This window comes from Sceloporus occidentalis, unplaced genomic scaffold (genome assembly GCF_023333645.1).
Source record: "Sceloporus occidentalis isolate IW3139 unplaced genomic scaffold, rSceOcc1.0.p SCAF_53, whole genome shotgun sequence".
Lineage (NCBI taxonomy): Eukaryota > Metazoa > Chordata > Lepidosauria > Squamata > Phrynosomatidae > Sceloporus > Sceloporus occidentalis.
The window spans coordinates 2,079,116-2,098,687 of record NW_028317033.1 but is presented as its reverse complement, the minus strand read 5'-3'; the positions used below and the strand labels follow the sequence as shown (position 1 = coordinate 2,098,687).

Here is a 19,572-nt window from a genome sequence, read left to right as displayed (position 1 = left end):
TCTACAATATTTTAAAATTTTTAAAAAGTGCAAACAAAATATCCCCCAGACGAAGGAAGGAGACAGGAGCAGCGGTTGTCAGGCATGTGGCCTGGGCAGGCACCGGCAGATGACAGGCACATGCAGCCCCTTGGTGCTGGACTGAATTTTACCAATATTTAAAAGAAAATTGTTATTCAGCAAGAGGTGTCTGCTCCCAAGTTTGATTTAGAATGCTCACAGCTAAGGAAATCATTCATATTCATTTTATGAGTAGAGGGTGCGAGGAGACAAAGTCCTCTTCCATGGATAGGAAGCCAGAAGAAGTCACGCGTCCCATTCATGTCCCGTACCCAGTGCCAGCTCCCGTGCAGTGCTATGAGTAAAGTGTAAAAGGTGTGTGAAAAGTACGTTGTGTTTACATGAGAAAGTTCTGTTGACGTCTACTAGAGACTGTAGGTCCTGCTGTTGTGTGAATCTTGAAATCCACCAGCTTGATTTGTCTCCTCGATCACACACTATTCTTCCATGATGGTATTTGGAGTAAAATCATGTGTTCCGTGTGCTGGGGAAGAGAAATTATATTGTTTCAACAATACTTTTAAATTACACAGGATACGACGGCTGCCAAGACCAGCACCAACAGAAGAAAGGAAGCCGATGGCAGAGAACTATCTGTCCCCCGTACCTAAAAAGTGGAAAATCTATTCAGACCTTTTTCTCTGGCCATTCACTGAAAACAAGGCCTTGTACTTCAATGGAGCTCCATACAGCGTGTACTCCGTGAAGAGTGGCTTTTGTTCAGAAGTGTCTGGTGCTCTCTTTGTCATTTTGCACATTCACTTGTGTTTATGGAGCAAGTGCCCAAAGATAACTGCTTACTTTACCAACCAAAATAATGCATTATGTCCAGCCTTGTTTTTTCATCCTTAGGTTTATATTTTGACACCCCGGGGATGGATCGGCTTGTTCCCATTACTTTGCTTCTGCCGGTTGGAACATATAGGAGTTTATAGGCTAAAGCGGGAATTGGCAGAAGAGCTTGCAGGAAAGTTGCAGTTTCAGCTCCCTGACTTCCCTTGACATCCTAAAGAGCCACTCCCAGTTAGCTTCTGCTGCAGCTTTCTTAGATGGCCCTTTATAAAGCATATTTAAGATCGCTAACTGGACTATGCATTATACAGGGTTAGATACACCTCCTTTTCTTTCTTATCCTCTAAACCTTCCGCACAATAATTTATATATATATATATATATATATATATATATATATATATATATATACACACACATACAGGCTTGGCTGTAACATCACCTGCCACGACTTTCACCTGACAGCAGCCTGATGGCATTTCAAGTGTATTAAAGCAGAGCCAACGTTCCTGTCTCCTATCCTGTGATTAATGCATTTTTCATTTCACCAACCACTTCAACTCCATTAGTCTAAGAAAGCACCAGTAATGGAAACGCATCAGGCGTTTCGCATTATGTAGGTTGGCTGTATTCCGTAGGTTTATATTAGTAGATTTTTTGGAGTAAGAGGTGTAGATAAATTAAAAAAAACACTATTAATCTGTTTGTTCTTATCATCAGCAAATATAGATTGCAATTTTCAATTTCTAATCATCCCAGATTCAGTTTGCCTACGAAGTAAACGTTACAAAGCCCTCCACGATACAGAGGACAGCCAGCAAAATAAAATACTCTTACAGCGTCAGTAAGTAATCAAAAAACATCACGTACCGTGTCCTTATCTTTGTGTCTCCGCTGTGGCACATAATTCAGAGCAGCATTAGTTTTAGACATACACATATTGGCAAGATTGTGCATTCCAGAAAACATAAAAAAAATCAGAAATAACAAACAGCGGCAATACATTCTGTGCTGGACTAGCTGGAACATTTACACAATCATCGCAAGTGCCGGGTTTCACCCATGTCTCATGACCTTTTTCTTTTGGGGTATCAGAGACCACAGGTTGTAGTCATTTCCAGTTATATTCAAAGCTGATTTGTGCTTTAGGTCTATGTGAGTTCCAAAAGCGAGAACATTTACTCCTAATACCGAAGACCTTTGACTGTTGGAGGATAATGGGAAATGTAGTTCACAGAAGTTGGCGTGACAGAGGTTATCCGTACGGTTGGGTACCCAGCATTGTACAAAGTAGGTTTTTGTTACTAGAGATAGAACATGAATACTTACATAAAGCTTTTGATGGGTGTCTCGTTCTCCAGTGTGATTTATATGCAGTAAACCCGGTGTCTGTTACCGCTGTAAGTCATCTTTCCTAGCCGGACTACGGACTCTATGGGTGCTACGAGCCGTTGTGAACCCTGAAAACGCTGTACGTGAAGCCAGAATGTTGTTGCAAATAAAGACGGCATCCTGCATCACATGACAATCGGTGTTGTGCATTTAGATTCGTACAAATAGCAAATTTTGTTAAATTTGCCAATTTGTACGAAGTCACAAAAACAAGGCAAGACCCCCACGAACTGTAGAAAAACAAAGCAAAAAGCTCAGAATTTTCATCTGAAATATGTGGGCCCACATTCACTCACACACTCTCACTGGTTCACTCTTTCACGCACCTTATATCTTTTTCCCTTTTCATCTCTCTTCTATCTTGTCGGCATCTGCACGGACATAACCTGGTGGGAACTGTCTTCAAAAAGGCATGCTTCCGGTGACATCATCTCCCTGATTCTCTAATAAGGAGAGAGGACGTCACCGAAAGGGTTGTTATTTTGGCCAAGAAAGATCTTGCCAGGTTATGTCCGCAGAGATGCAGATGAAGATAGAAAGGAGAAGAGAAGGGAGAAGATACGAAATAGAAGATGAAGTAGATCCGTAAGTGGTCGGCAGGGAAACATTTAGAGAGAATGAGAAATTGCCGGAATTGGTTTTGGCCCATCTGCACATGTCTACTACATATACATTATACATCCATTATATATATATTTATTTTTTTACAAATATCACCCTTATAACCATAGGAGAATAACAAAGGAATATTAAACTATAGTGGGAGCTCCCCTTTAACTGTTCTCGTGCAATGCCCTTGAAGCCAATGGGAAGTGTCTACTTCAGCAAAGACAATGGCAATCGGGCAGTAAGGAGGATGGAGGAAATTCTCCTTTGTCTGGTCAGCTATACTTTCTTTCCTGTTCTTTCAGCAGTTCTGTTAATAAACCTTCTTTGACAACAGCCAAAGCCATATTATATTAACCGATAACTCACGGCAGAGGCCAAGTAACCCATTTACTGATTTAATGATTTTTTTTTTTATTATTTGTAAACATAATGTTGTAAAAAAAGCACCACAAATAAAGATGATTCACATCCACAGGGAAGGTGGACATGCGTGGTTTAATGGGAGGTTTTCTTAATAAACCATACCAAAATTGTATTTATTTATTCTCGATTTGATATCATCTTTTTGGTGTCAGAAGCAGTGGATTATAGACCCTCGGAAATGAGCAGGGGTGCGAGATTTACACTGTCAAGAAGGTACCCTCCGGAGATTAAGGACAGATCATTTATACGGCAGTTCTGTAAGATTTAATGAATGAAATACCACGCTACGAGACCTCACATTCATTTGGTTGGAGCATTAGTTGGTAACATGAGGGTATGGCCTATGGGGGGTCTTGAATATGGAGATGAGGGTGAAAGTTGCATTTAAACCTGTGGTAGATGATGTATGTACGTATGTATGTATTACTCCTGCAGCGGGCACAGCCGTTCGGAATGTTAATAACGATACATTGATGCCGAAACCAAAAGCGTCTTCCAAAACAGTAAAGTCTTTTTTACATTTCATACTCTGCTTTATTTCAAACCTTTGAACTAACTGGTTTCTGGTGGGCAGTTTGCATATTCTCATCTGCGTTCTACATTTTGGTCCCTTCGCAAGCCATTGAGTTGTGTGAAATCAGCAGAAAGAACTTGTGGCCCCAGACTCATCAGAAGGAGACCGATACCCTATTTGACTACAATCTCAAATGCTGTAAAAGCTCGACAGATTTCTCAAGAGAAACTCCCACTACTTTTTCCTTTTGTTTAGTTGGTGGTATAACTGTGTATTGCCGGTAAATGGGGTACGTGGTTTCCCTAGCAGGTAGGTGAAGCAGCGACATGCAGTTTTCCTGGTTCGCTCCATGGGCACAGGCTGATGTATCTTCTTTCTTCATAGCTCTGTCGCCTCTCCCAACCAGATTTTGGACCATAACATGTCAGACGCCCAATGCGGAAGTCGTATGTTGCCAAAAATAAGGCTATGCTTTGTGGACTTTTAGCAATACGTGGCTTCTGTGCAGAACATCAGAGTCCATTTGCAACATCCATATTCATAAGATTAGGTTGCGCGCATGTTTTGATCTCTGGAAGGACTCCAGGTCATGAGGGCAAGCTTGGAGAGTGCCAGAGGATCAAGGGTAGGAGAGTATTTGTGTTGAACATAAAAGTGAAATTAAATATTTAAAGCGTTTGAATTATGTATTAATTATACAGGAAGCAATTCATAAATAAAGACTCCTAGACATATGAAAACAAAAAAAAAGTGTTTACTGGGATAAACATTTAGTATGTTACATTATCTTTGTTTATGAAAAAATAACAAGCATTTACAGCATTTAACCCATCTACTGCCGTAACGCCTATATTCCACAATCATCACTCAAGCATGGAAAGGAGTTAACAGCACGTATTACACTGGCCAGACGAAACGAATGAGTGCAACAGAGATAAATATTTCAATCAAGCAGCTTTTTTTTTTTTTTTTTTTTTTTTTTTTTAAGTTATTTGAAAAATAAAATACATCTTTATTACAATGACTTCTCCCATCACACTCCAGAAGTGATTTAGACTTGGATTTTGGAACATTAGCAGACACAGCAATGCGACATGATACAACCTAAAAAAATCACCTTGCGTTGACCCAGATTCAGCCATGTTCCAATGCTGTAGGTGTTTGACGGATGGTGCTCAACAGCCTTGGACTCTCCAGCAGGTTATAAACCACAACTTATGACCCTATATGTTGGCGTAGGGCCATGAGACTTATTCCAGTGGGAGTCTAGATGAGTGGCAACAGACTGTATGCTAGGGTTGGACATGCATGATGGATAAGTCAGTGGAGTTCGCAGGGGAGCAATTTTTGAGTTTCTTGACTCCATTATACATTATGAGCATCCATCTTCTGCAAGCTTCTGCTGCAGGAAGAACGTGTCTGCTCCTGTATAATGAGAGGGGAGGAGAGGAGAGAGAGAGATTTCTTCAAAGTCACCTCACACATTGGATTATGTATCAAGCAGGGCCAGCTCTGAAGACATTTTCTAGGTATGGCCCTTAGTAAGGATTAGTGATGTGAGGGAGTGTGCACTCTCCTTTTAGTGACTATACCCCATTGAGTTGTAACTAACTCTCCTGCAAACTCCCACTTCATTGATTAAACTTGATTGATTAAAGCTGGACAGCTGCATAAGACGGCCTGTGCACACTATAGGCTTCCTCCATCAATGACCTGGCTGTGTATACGGCATACCGTCCCCAGCAGATGTGCATCACAAGCCAGGGTGTGCAGTATTGTGCTTTGGTGTTATTTGAGGAAACCTTTTATAAATATTGTAGATGGCCTCAGTAAGGCCTTCATATCACTAACTGAACCACTTCAAATGTAATAGCTTATCGATCCATTAATAAATCACAGTGTCAACATTCAATATGCATCTTCTCTTTCTCATATACCCTAACAGAGATACACGGATTTACATGTTTAGGAATCTATTTCTGCCATGATCCAATGCCAGGCAAATGGGACATTTTTGGCCAGATTTCTACCCACACTTGGTCAACTGACCAGGCTTCTGTTTATCTTCATAGGTCTGGATATTGCAAAATGAGTTTGTTAGCTTATACCAGAGTTCTGGGACCAGAGTGAAATAGGAAGCACTCAATTTAATTGGGTAAAAGCACTCTGTAAATGTACTCTTTGGCAAAAAGCTCCCCGTGGACTAGAACGCCGCTCAGGTTTTCACTTCAAGGAAAACCGACAGGTAGAATCAGACCAAGCTTTCACACCAACTTCAGATAATCAGCTGAATTAAGCTTTTTTTTTGTTTTGGAACCCGAATACAATGTTTCAACGCAAGAGGGGCGATATAACGGCAGAAGAGGGGCTGAATTTTGAATTCAAGCAAATAAATCCTGGAGTGCACCTCTGCCCTGCGATGTCCACCAACTGCGAAAGTACAATGTGGCCGATACAAATGCTGTTATTTGGAAGTAACAGTGTTTGCATTCTACAACACAAGGAAATCAATACTTAAAGAGGTAATGGTTATTACTTGTTGGAATGGGGAATGAAAAAATGATAACACTACAATGTATTGTTTTAATAGCTGTGCCAAGTACTAGAATGTTTAGCTTCTTCTCATCAATGTACTTTATCAACCGCTGAGCGTCTGTTTGGTTACGTAGTAACATCAGGACAGAAGGGAGAAGGAATTTAGATATTAAATGTACAACATCTACAAATCTGGCAGCTCTCATCGGTGGGGTAAAACGAAAAAGGCTGATCCTTCTATGATACAGTGATCCAGATGAAAGGGAAAATGTACATTATCACTAGGTTAAAGAAATAGGTTCTGTCCTTCACCCATTGAGTCCAAATGTCTCAAGATATCTCCACCCCTGTTTCTCCTATAAACCAGGCATACAAAGGAAAAATGCCTGATATATATAGCTCTACCAATGCAATGCTTCACCCAGAAACACGCACATTGCTTGTTCACTTTCCCAACATCCATGCTCCTTCAGCATTCTCCCCTTGCAGAATCCAGCTAATCCCCGTGCAAACATCACACCAGGCTGCACAACAGACTAAAACGAGGAGACCGTAAAGGAGAAAAGTAGCTCCGCAGAGGGTTTCACATAGAACCATTCCTCTGGGCACAAGGAAAATTAAACTACCCAACTTTACCTACACTATGCTTTGTACTAACCCAACAAATCAGGGCTGGGCAATGCAATTACATACAAAATACTTTATTACTATGAAGGCGTATAAATACTAAGACAATTACAGGAAAAATTCTCTGAGAAATAATAATAAAAAAAAAATCTATATGGCCCATTTCACTTATCACCGAGCACGTGTTGCTTCGAAATCCTGACCAATCACTGGTCCTCGGAGCTAAACATTTGATAAGCATTGGGGAAATAAATCTAGAGGCTTCGTTATAATACAATCCAAACAAAAGAAAACAAAATAGTACTGCTACAGATATACAAAATTCCGATCTGATAAAAAAAAAATCCCAAAAACCAATTGGATTACACGAGCCTGTAATACAATGCAGAAGTAAAACCTATTAACTTTTTACAGATCACTTATTACATTCACTGTACAGAATCAAAATGTCGACCAGTAAAACAGATCGACTCGATTTAGGGGGCCTTGTGCATTAATGGAAGGGCTTTATGAGAGGAACATCTCACAGCATTAGAATTATCGCCATACAGAATTCTAATGCAGGGTTTGCCATACAATATTCTATACAGTACAGGTTATGAGGACAGAACCCCCCCCTCATTAATATGGGGCCTGTTTACCAAAGGGAAGCTGAACTTGATAGGGCAGGATCAAGAAGAATTAATTTCTCATGAATGTATACTCGAAGGACGTCTGTGATACCATTTAGAAGACCAGTGCACATCCGGAAGCACAAAGTGTCACATAAGCTTTATGAAGACCTCAAATGTCTTACGTACACTTTATGGATGTTGGTCCACATGGTACCACATGCATCTTGAGACTTCACATATCTGGGCCAAATACAGCCATATCCATTATTTGTCATCAGTATACAGTTCAGGTTAGTTGGATGCAACGTCGATACCCAGCTAGCTAGGTAGCCCAAACATGGGATACCATCATGTGTGCCAAGGTTGGAGAACACATCAATTTACAAATAAAAATTGGACTTTTAGCCAGGCAGGAACAGCTATTACGAATTACACCTGTTTTCTGAAGATGTAAGCCTCCATTATTTCTTTTTTATGTTTTTCAGTCTATTGCCTACTCAGGAGCCCATAATTCTAGCTACTCCGACAATCGCACTGTTCATATTGGTACTAACATTTAGTGGACTGACCATAACATTCCATAATGTAATATTAATGTATCACATCAACAGTAAGAAAAAATTAAACGGTTTGTGCAGGTTAGTTGTGTAATCGACTTCACTATACATTGACAGCCAAGCTGAGCTGGCCCTGTATCATGCATAGGGCAACACTTAAGGGAACTCACAAAACCCCACTGATTCAACTAGGCAATGTCCAAGGCAAACCTGACACTTATTGCAAGAGCTCAGTGAAGCTGACAGCATTCTCCAAGGCAATGTGAAACTTGTGAGTTCAAACAGCAATTCTCCTCCTAACTCTTATATTAGTGAACAGACCTGTCATTGTCCAATATACACAATTTTCCTCACACCATGTTGGCACTGAAAGAGTTAATCCATTTGATCCCTTTAAAGCAGCCATTTAAAGCCCTATTATGGAAATTCAAACTTACTATGATTTTAACGTTTCTGCGGGAGAAGTGGGCAACCCCTTTATCTAAGCCGTGCTGCTTAAAGTTGCAGTAAGACGAGCAATCTGCCAAAGCAGGCGAGAGCAATTCCCCAGCAGTGATGGAGTTAAAGCAGCAGTTTGTCTGTGAGATAAAAAATACCTTGCAGAGCTAATGTTTGACTCTCTAGGATCCGACTGCTATACTCTGACATATATATATATTTATATATATAAACATAATTACTGCAACAAGATGCCAGCATGTAGATCACAGTCTGTTTCTTCCACAGCCTTCTTCATACAAAAAATAAAATAAAAAATAATAATAATAATATTGTCAGAGGATACAGATGTGCGCTCCCTCCTATGACAGTCTCCAGGTTGGAAGACCGAGCTTTGTATGTGTACCCCTGTGTTCTCTCTCTACTCCAGGGACGATGAATCGTCTTCGTCATCCTCTTCATCGTCAAAAGAACAAGGGGTCTCTCCTCTGGACTCTGTGTAGTGAGATGTTCCTGAACTGGAGTGGTGACTGCTGGTGGTGAGAGATACTTCTGTGTCAAAAAATAACCCTGGAGTCACACTGTGGAGAGCAGATAAAGAGGACGGTAATAAAGGGGTGAGAAAGAAGACAACACTGTGGACATAAAACAGACACACATTATCCATGCATTATCAATCCAGCTGCAAACTGTACCTAGGCTGGGAGAAAGTGGTGGTGCCGGCTGTGTTCACTGCAGAGACCGTCTGTGATGTACTGAAATTCAGCCCTTGATCTGTCCATGATGAGGATCCTGTTGCCATGTCTAATACAAAATAGAAGAAAATATATATATAAATCAAATTATATATAATACAATACCTGTACACACTGTATAAACATATAGACCCAAACTAACATTCTATTATAGAGTTTATGGACAACTAGATAGCAGATCTATGGAAGCACACCCTATTTGATGCATGTGTCATCCACCCACTCCATGGAAGCCTTGAGATCCCTGCTTAGTCGTGCAAGACTTGTGTGTTGGCCCGGTGATGCCTCCAGCAAGTAGATCTGGCTGTTGAAGCAGCGGCACACAACAGAGTGCTTCCAGGGCTTCATTACAGATACATTTTCCTAAATAACAGTAAGCTGTAATTCTTTTGCAGTAAAAGTTGGAATGAGAGGGGACGTATCAATGATAAAAAATAGGACACATCCATTGTGTTAGCAATTCCATCTCCTGACCGGACCATCCTGGCCAAACTCATGCTGTGTCATCGCCTTCATTGACCTTTATGCCGTATCTCACAAGTTCTTATCTTGTACCACCGTATCCAGCCTCTTGACGTGTTCTCACAAACGTTCATGACTCCTGCTGATGTTTCTCACACCCTGTTACACCCCTGTGTACTCTTATCACTGGCCCGTTGCTGGATGAGCATGCTAGACATATGTCACAGTTGAGTTGGGTCTGTCCTTACAATTCACAAGCCTGTCTTGGACGATTTCAAAGAAAAAGCTAATACTACAGTTGGAATAAGGTGCAGAACTACCAATGAATAAATCTGGCAGAAAGAGTGATCCTCCTCCAGATGTGTGGGATTCAGGGGTGTTTTGAGGCTGTGTTTATTTGTAGCTTCACAATCTTTATATATGTCCTGGGAGTTTCCTGCTAATCTCATGTTCTTATAGTAACTTGCTGTGAGAAGATTGCAGTGGCCTTCATATCTCTCAAAAGTCTCAATAAGGAACATAGCTGCAGAAAAAAAACCCTTTTGCTACCTGCTATAGTAATGACGCATGTCATCTTCTTTCTGTACTGTTCCTAAGAGCATCTAAGGTGAGAAACGCCCGAGATAATTTTTTGTACACCTGATGTGGCAGGAGGGACTGCCTCATTTTCGATATACCAAAACCTTCCCTCTCAGCAGTTACCTGGTCACCTTGCTTTATGGCCCGTGCTATGGTATGGTTTGAAAAAGCAAAGCATGTAACTAACTGATTCCTGAAGTCTCCATAAATCTTTAGAAAAGATTTTTGTTTTTAGTGGAACAAAATGAAAAATAATATGCTATTCTCTAAGGATTCCTTGATGGCTGCTTGCTCTTGCTGTCGACTGAGCCATTAAACACTCTTTACTATTCTGAACAGAACTCGGGGAGGTTTTACATACAGAAAGGAGAGATACAATAAACGAGTTCCCTTTATTTCTCCAACAGAGCTCATAACCAGGTAAGGATTAAAAACACATAGAGTGCATTCAATATTCAACCAATGATTTCTAGGATAAAATACGATGCAATGCTAAAATGTAGACCGTATCATCTGTAAAGCACTTTTCTTAATATTGTAAAGAATCTAAGGAACCAATTTGCGCAGGAATAACCTCGACCGTAGCCTCTAAGCGCACCATCCGGTAAAAACATGAATAGGATTCCCCTCTAAGTGATTTACAAGAAAGTGCTTTGAGTGAGCAGAAATGTCACGCCGGGGGAATGAATAGCCAGCTCTGTGTTTAATATGCACAATGAGTTTGCAGCCGGCTCTCTCCCATTCCAGAGACAATATACCGGGCCGCAGAATTCCCCCACCTCACGGGGGCTACATGATCTGCATCGCTATTCCCAAATCCTGTCCCCATTTCCATGTTAACTCTTTCAGAATCCGACACCCACAGCGTGATCAAACTGCCTATTTCTAAAATTACAAATACACGTAACACAAGGTAGGCATGTATGTAAACTGCATGAAGCTTAGACAAAGTATATAAGGACTGTGAACATAATGTTGCAGGATAAATCTCTGGGTTTGACCTGGAGTCTCCGGATCAAGCACTGCTTCTGGGTCTCTCTCTCTGGAGGCAGGGGAGTGGAGTTTTAATCCATGCCCACTGCCTGCCCAATTCCCCTCTAACCAGGGCCGCCATAAGGGGGATAGAGTCAGTACATTCAGGGGCACCTAACTAGCTAAAAAACATTTTTATATGTTCCTGCCATTGGTGAATGAGATTTCCCTACAGCACATAGATTGTAAGCTCATTTGAGCAGGACCCTCCTCACCTGTTTCTGTATGCCATCTTGTTATGTTATATACTAATTGTTATGTCCTGTCTACCCTTTGTACAGCGCTGCGGAATCTGATGGCACTATATAAAACAATAACAATACAGAACCATGAAAACAGAACAGTGCTTTCTTTAGATGCCATTAATTTTTATCATATAATCTTATATATATATATAAGCTAATAGAAAAAAAACATTAAATAGATTCTAATATTTGTCCTGAGTTTATAAACACCCAATGATTTTATTTTTTTGCAAGTTATAGGGCAATAAGTGCAAGTAGCGTATTGCTGTTTCAATATAGATATTTTTCATATTTTATTTTCCGAAGTTAGCGATTGTGACATTGTAACACTGATATCTGTCATAAATCTATGAATCACTCCCGACATGTACACACTTTAAAAAAAAGTAGACAACCCAGGGTATTCAACTTGGGGTATTTTACCATCAATCTTTGCCTTACTTTGCCAAAGAGGTCAAATTTTGGGTGATTTTTCCCACACACAGATTGCAATTCATGTAAACATTTACTGAGAATTTAAAAGGTTAATAATAAACAACACCAATAATGTAGCTTTGTGTTCTCCCGAGTACAGTGATACCCCCCATGCATTGTTTTGTTGGATTGTTTGGGGGCTAAAAGGCCACATTTGGCAGCTGTACATATTTCAATTTGGAATTTTCACAAGTCCTATTTGGGACATCTTTGAAGCAGGTCAATTAAACTTACTGCCATCACGCCACATATTTTTGAAAACTAGACACCCAAACATATTTCGAATAATGGTATTTTAACACGTTCTATGTACTAATTCTAAAACCAGCCTTTCTTATGAGTTTGTGGCGGTAATTGAATTACACACAAAAAAAATCACTGCCTTGACATTTCCGCAACAAGGACTGTGTGAAGAAAGTGATTATTGCTCCCTTCCTAAACGCTCTTTCCATCGCCATGTTTGAAAGACATTCGGTGAATTACTGCTCCAGGGCCCAGATCTCCTGAACCTGGACTTGCTTGTTCGCTATGGTGGGAGGGGGCGCCAAAGGAAATACTACACCCAGCGCCATTAACCCTAAGCTTGCTCTTGCCCTCATAAGGTGCGCCGAAGGGAGGATCAACCAGTAGTACTTAATAGCAACATTTCATAGAAACAGTAGGCCTATTCATCTAGTCCTACCAAATGAACCCTAGGCTTAAAGAGCGGCGTACAAGGTAAATACTGAAGCGAGATATATTATATTGCTGCACAGATCACTGGCTCCCGTACTTATGTTAGCAGCACACATAATAGGCAATGTTTTATTTACCCGTCACATATCCTTCCAAGGCTCTCGGTACAAACGATTTGGCAAGTTTCAGGTTCTCCGGTGAACACATTCCTGATTCAAGTCCAAATGACATCCCCATTCTCTTGAGGACCTCAATGTCATCATGTATTTCAAACGTGTTGTCAAAATTAAATAAGTATTCAAATCTGAAAAAAAAGACCACACCATGTCAGAATACAGTTTGCACGTTTGTATAGAGATGGCGACGTAAGAGTTACTATCCAAACCGAAGTGCATTTTTTATATTAAAAAGTTAATGCCGATATGTGCAGTATAGAGCTGAATGACTGAACACCTAGGTTGTGGCTACTTTAACGTGGAAAAGTACATATGTGCGACTTCTCTGTCTACCTGCCACTGGCTGTATGGTCTTGTATCCAGATACAGACAGTGAAGTTTGCATTTTGAAGGGCCAGCAAAACGCTTCTTGCACAAGACACTCGCTGTATTGACCCTTCATATCAAGTGAAACCGCAAACCAAAACGGCAACTTTCTTATACAGTTCAACTTAAGTTAGTCTCTAAACCGTGCTTTGAAGTTCAGTTAAGGTGAAAGATCCTGGCGAATGAACTATATGTTGTGAACTACAAACCCATCAGAGATTCTACAAGCAGAAAAGCGAGCTGGTCCTGCATGATGCGTAGTCAACATGGTGCACGGTCTTTCTCACCTGTTCCTCTGGGTTCTTTGAATGAACCTCAAGTTATAATATTTACACACAAACCCTGCGGTTTTCAAAGCACTCACTTGTCACTAGAAATGCTGCAGTCTATGACGGTCTTCTTGCTGGTGTTCACGATAATGAAGGGAAGTTTGATGGTGGAGTTTGCAGCGGGCGGACTGCGGCTCTGCTGCTCATTCTGTCGGTTCCTTTGAACAAGGTGCTTAAAGGCAATTTGCTTTAAAAGAAAGAGAACATAACATTCCATTAACGCCTCGCGTACACGCTTCAAGTCAGCCAATGACCTTAGTAGACTAAATGCTGGGATACGACACTTATGTTTACCATATTTACAACCGAAACAACAACAAAAAAAACCCCAAAAACAAATCTGCCTTAAATTTCAATAAATTTACAGCGTAAAAATTAAATGATGTGCATTACGTTCATAATTGTCATCCCCATGGGAAATCATTTTAACAGATTTATGCAATGACGTTATTGTAATGTCGGGTGTTTTATTGTTCATTGTAAATATAACTCCGACCCACTTAGTGTATTTGAGGCAATTTTTATTCAATGGCGGCCACGTGAAAGCGAGAAAGATTTATATCCGACAGAAAACAACAAAGTCGCCATTGTCCAACACCCCATTCTTGCTCCCTTTAGGACTCTAGAAGTTATTGTTTAGAGTGGGGCTCTGTGACTGCGGGTTCACATGACCCACGTTTCAGCGAACATAATATGCGGACACGTCAAAGGGGGCATTTTGAATGAGGGTTGTTACAGGACAGAGACATACACGAGGCATATTTACAAAGAAAACTGTGTATGTGTCAAAATATAAAGAGGTGGCAGCACCAGGAGTAAGTACACCGTGTAGAGAAAAAGCATTTTTCCAATTGTTTTTGTCTCTACAGTTTTGTGTATATGTGTGTGTGTGTATATATATATATATACACACACACACACACACACACTTGAAAGCAGATCTATAAGCAAAAGACCACTATCAGAAATATATATTTATGTGGTCTAGGTATAGGCTGTTCAAATGCAGACCAGGGGCCAGATGAGGCCAAAAAGCAGCACACATCAAAGCAGCCAGAAACTAACAAAGTGGTTAAATTATACAGTTTAATATAATCTAAGCCACCACACCACAAATCAAGACGGTTTATGGCACATTCTTAAAAGTGTTTCATGGCAGCGGTTTAGTACCGAGTAGCCAAAAGGTAGATAGTTAGCTCTTGGTGAAATACAATTCAAGTTAGACCGGTCAGCTAGGAGCGGAGAGCTCTTTGATTGCTTCCCATGATTTAAATGAACCTTTGGTTCTCATTCGAACATAAATGAAAACATTACCTGTAGGAGCAATTCCTGTAACTGTGCCCTCTTCTGTTTAATGCGTTCTATTCTCCTCTGTTTCTCTGTCTGAAGTAAGACAAAGACAACATACGTGCATTATGCCAATTGTCCCCTTTTATAGAAACATATAATTTGACAGCACGTACTCACGATCTCAGCCATCGAGGGATATACTTTGCAACAACATTTCTGCTTGTCCCCCCGGCCTGGAGGGTTATTCCTGCATTCATTATGCTTGAAAACACACAGTGCACCCTGAACTCAGTCTGCTGTATCTTTTATGTTGATGTGACCCATGTACTTACAGATTGTATTTTATGTATGCTCCTAAAATGTCTTTTTTTTTTGCCGTTACCCTCATCATTCTTCAATAAACTCCAATTTGCAGAAAAAAAAAAATTTGACAGCACATACAAATCCATCTAGTCCGATGATTTTTCCTGCTGTAAAGACTCAAACCACAGTCCTTGGCCTTGTCCCATGGCATGTTTAAACTCCCTCACTGTATCAACCTCTTCCACTCAACAAAAAAAGTTAAAGAAAATTATGCCGTTAAATTTCCACCACCCCAGTTATATAAAGTGACAGATGTACCTACTCACGCCCTACTCTGAGCTCTACACTCACGCCACAGAGCTTCCAGAATGCATCCACGGAAGGCACGCTGCACATCAGCCCACAGCACGTGTACAGCTGGAAAATACACCTGAAACCAAAGCCATTCTCGGCCCAGGTTTCCAATAATCAAGGTGGGGAGTAGTAAACACTACCGTACCTCTAAATTTTCACATTCCTGAACGGAGTTGGATGGTAAACCAATCCACTTAATTTCTTTCTTTTCCTTGGAGATAATATTCATGGCCATAAGTACATTCAGAGCATCATAAACTCTTCGTCTGATGTTCTTTTGGTCGTAGGCCTGAGAAGTAAAAATAAACCAAATACATAAATACATAGTAAATACAATGTTACCCACTCTAGTTTCATCCTTGACCTCGTCTTAGACACAGTTATGCATTCACATTAAAGCATGTATGTCTACAGTGGACAAGTGAGCCAGATGCTCTTGGTGGATGGTAAGGCATCATCTCAATTGGTTTCAGGTGTGGGTGGTATCTACCTAGATCTCCTTCCCTGCCCAGTGTTCCAAACATTTTAGTTACACTACTATTTTATTATTCTAAAATCTATTCCTATATATTTAACGAGGAAGTATCAAAGTAAATATCAACAAAGTATCTTTCCAGTGGGATAAGGCAATAATACTCAAATCTAGCTTCATAAGTTATCCTTCCAACCTTTACCATTTTGTGCTGGCCTTGCTTTCTGTCATTTCCCAGGTAAAGGGTTCTTTAAAATGTATACAAAAAACAAAATACTGTCTGCGCTTCTCACCCTAATAAAGTTGGCAACAAATATATAAACATAATATAAATGAGAGGTTTTGGTTATATGAATTGGCCAAAGCATAATTAAGCTCACCCGCCACATCAAGGCACACTCTCAATAGGGTGAGAACCTACTCTCACCTCCTACATAGTGGGCACACAAAGCAGTTTATACTGCTACCAAAACCAAATTAATGTGTTGGGGGAGGTGCAATTAAACCGTTTGGTAGGCCTCATATTATACATTTGTATTATTTGAGCCTGAGACTAGCTTAGCGCACCGACATTTTTTCTTTTCCCGGTTCTTTAAAATGAACTATTTAAACCAAGGCTCCCTGTGTCTTACAAAGAAATCCAAAGGCTAGAGCTTCCACTTATAACATGAGGGAACCTCGCGTTCCCAGCAACACTCAGAATACTACGCATATGGATTGATAGAATGCTGCGGGATATGATAGCACTTTATAAATCAATAAGTAATCTCTTCTCAATCTTTGGTACTTGTCTATTTATAATATGTTGTGGTCACTTTGAAATGAAAGTGACCATCATACATGGGGTGGGGGTGGTTGGGGTTTGAGAAATCAGCAGGCATTCATCAGTTGAGGCCACTAGAGAGGTTGATGTGACCAAAGAAAACAGACCAGGACAATGTCCCTGTTCATAACTGGTGAGAGGGGCAGACATGGGTAGAAAGAAAGAGGGTTACTTGAAATAAATAACTGTCCATAAGAATTACTTCTGAACAACAACAGGTAGACATCACCAGCTTTGCTCAATTACATCTTTCATGATCCTCAACCACCTAGAGTACCACTTAGTGTTTTAGTAAACACGCCATTAACACAATAAAGCAAAACAGAGAGCGCAGACTTGAGATTTGCACTTACAGAGTCTGTGGCTAGGTGCCCAGCAGAGGCGGTAAACTCTGCCACCAGCTCATCCGCCACTTCATTATATGACGTGGTTCCTTTCGTCTGAACCTTCTCACAGACCTTCATGGAGAAATGCCTTAGGCCCTTTCCACTTTTTTCCCCTCTTTTGCTTCTTTTGCTGTGGGTTGATAAAAATGCACGTTGGTAAGATGATAATACAGGCTCACGCATGATTGAAAAAGAGATTCAAAACTAAAAAACCCATCTCCCCCAAGCTTTTCTACATTCTTAAACTTTTTACTGAGTGCCAGTGTGCTCAGCAAAGCATTTCTTTGTATATCCCCGCCAACTCCACTGGCACCTTCAAGATTTCCACCATATATGCTGCCAACTAATATACAATTTTTACCCTTTGTTTTTAAAATAGTAACCTGTTTTATGCAGAAATGACTAGGATATGTTGAAAATGATTGTATAACAATTCGATATATCAACTATAATTGGGGAATTATATAAAAGGGGAATGGAAATCTTCAGATACAAACATAATTTCATATGCACTGCTGTTATCCATAAGACTGACTCAATGTAAAACGTAACCACTACCTTAAGAAAACATTTTATTTATCATTTTGTACATAAAGGCAGGTAGTAAGGAGTTAACTACAAGAGAGTTGCTGGAAAAGTACTGCCTGTAGAATTCTGGGAGCCACAATGTGTCTGCATATATTCATTCTCACTATGCATGTCTGCGGATTCAGTATCCAAAGGCCACAGATGTGCCCCGGATGACATAAACTTTCCTTGACAAGTGGTTGCCAGAGTGGCCAGTGGGTCATAGTAAGCATCCAGAGAAATTAGTTCCAGATTCCTTGTTAGGAATAGCAGAAGGAAGTACTGCCAGGATTTTACATATCCTAACCATCCAAAATGTACCGCTCTCAGAAAAGAATTTGCAATCCTGCCAAGTCTATTTAATAATCTAATTTGGATACATCATCTAATCGCACGGTGCATAAAGCAACACTTAATAAGAATATTTAGATTTTTGGGAACTGAATCTTTTCCACTGGAAAGTATGGCTCTGTCCTAAGTGTCTCAGTAGTCATCGCCTCCATATTTCTCTGATCTTTCCGGCATACCCAGTTTCTGACTTTTCTTTCTCTCAAACTCAAATCTACTTCTTGCTGTGTTTATTTCTGTATTTCCATTGTTCATTTCCCAGCTTTTTTTCTGCATTCCAAAACCTAGTTCCAGTGGTTTGTAGGGGTCAATGGCCATTGATTTATATCCCAACAGATATGATTTTTATTATGCAGAAAAAAGGAAAGTAAACAAATTCCAAATATGATCTACTTACCTCTCCGAGAAGTCAGATTCTATGAATTCCCGGGCACGCTTCCGGTCCCTTTGTAAAAATTAATAATGAAAAAAATGACCTTCATTTCAGCTGATATATAGACGTGAGCGAGAAATACAACAGATAAAAAATACAGGGAGGTTGTGAGAGACAAAACACGGACAGGAGATGGAACAAAACAACTCAGAGGTGCTGAAGATAGATAATATAGCCTTTTTATTGAAACGCAAGACTGATATGCTGATATGAAAAAAAAAAACATCTCAAAAACCATTTTTGATGCATCACGAGGCACCAACTCTGGCAATTTTCTCCCAAAATAAGAATGCAGTTAGTCTGCTTAATGTATAGGATATGTATTGTTAATGTGGTAAGGATATTTTTCAACTATTTAGTCTATGAACTTCTGTGGAAGAGGCACCAGATACAGGGAAGAAAATATAGGCAGAACCTTATGCAGAGAACAAAAGGTTTCTAATTACCCAGGAATCCAGTTGGTAGCTTCTGTGATGTGGCTCTGAGTGACCATGGTTGTGCTGGCCGCGGCGAACGGACTCCCTATGAGAAGATCTCCTCCCGCGCTCAACCTCTGAGGAGTGCTTATAATCTTTCAAAAAAAATATATACATCATCAAGAAACACTCCAACAATACGACAACACAAAACAGAATCATGTATCGGTTTAGATATACTACCAAACTTAAGGTTAAGTCGAAAAGGCCAGTATTTAAGATTTACATGAGAGATACCAAATACAGGACACATTAAAGAGCTCCAACACAGAGCTATGACTGTAGCTCTCAAAATACTTCAGAAAATAGTAGTAAGAATGTTACCACAATTGTTAAGGAAAAGGAAAGGTTGGCAACTCATGGTATGGTCCCAAGAAATCTATAAGACATCACACGTTGCAATACATTAAGGACTGTACAAAAAAGCCCAGAGAGGCACATAAAGGACCAAGATTGGTGGTAACTG

At 40.2% G+C, this 19,572-nt stretch overlaps 1 protein-coding gene across 1 annotated transcript; it reads right to left on the bottom strand.

The window, feature by feature from the left end:
* Nucleotides 1-8,982: 8,982 nt before the first annotated feature.
* LOC149288191 (transcription factor Dp-2-like) lies at nucleotides 8,983-19,195 on the bottom strand. The gene is made up of 9 exons (XM_089492041.1): nucleotides 19,077-19,195; nucleotides 18,595-18,642; nucleotides 17,250-17,412; nucleotides 15,747-15,890; nucleotides 14,969-15,037; nucleotides 13,690-13,841; nucleotides 12,921-13,087; nucleotides 9,257-9,365; nucleotides 8,983-9,142 (listed from the first exon to the last, which is right to left on the bottom strand). The coding sequence occupies exons 1-9, from the start codon at nucleotides 19,121-19,123 to the stop codon at nucleotides 8,983-8,985; spliced, it is 1,059 nt and encodes a 352-aa protein (XP_089348167.1). The 5' UTR covers nucleotides 19,124-19,195.
* Nucleotides 19,196-19,572: the final 377 nt, after the last annotated feature.

Bases quoted from the DNA above. Each gene is read 5' to 3' on its own strand.
- LOC149288191 (XM_089492041.1), bottom strand. From the start codon at position 19,123: ATGGTCACTCAGAGCCACATCACAGAAGCTACCAACTGGATTCCTGG. The intron at 18,643-19,076 runs GTAATTAGAAAC...ATTTTTACAAAG, and splicing joins GCTACCAACTGGATTCCTGG to GGACCGGAAGCGTGCCCGGG. The intron at 17,413-18,594 runs GTAAGTAGATCA...ATCAACCCACAG, and splicing joins GAATCTGACTTCTCGGAGAG to CAAAAGAAGCAAAAGAGGGG.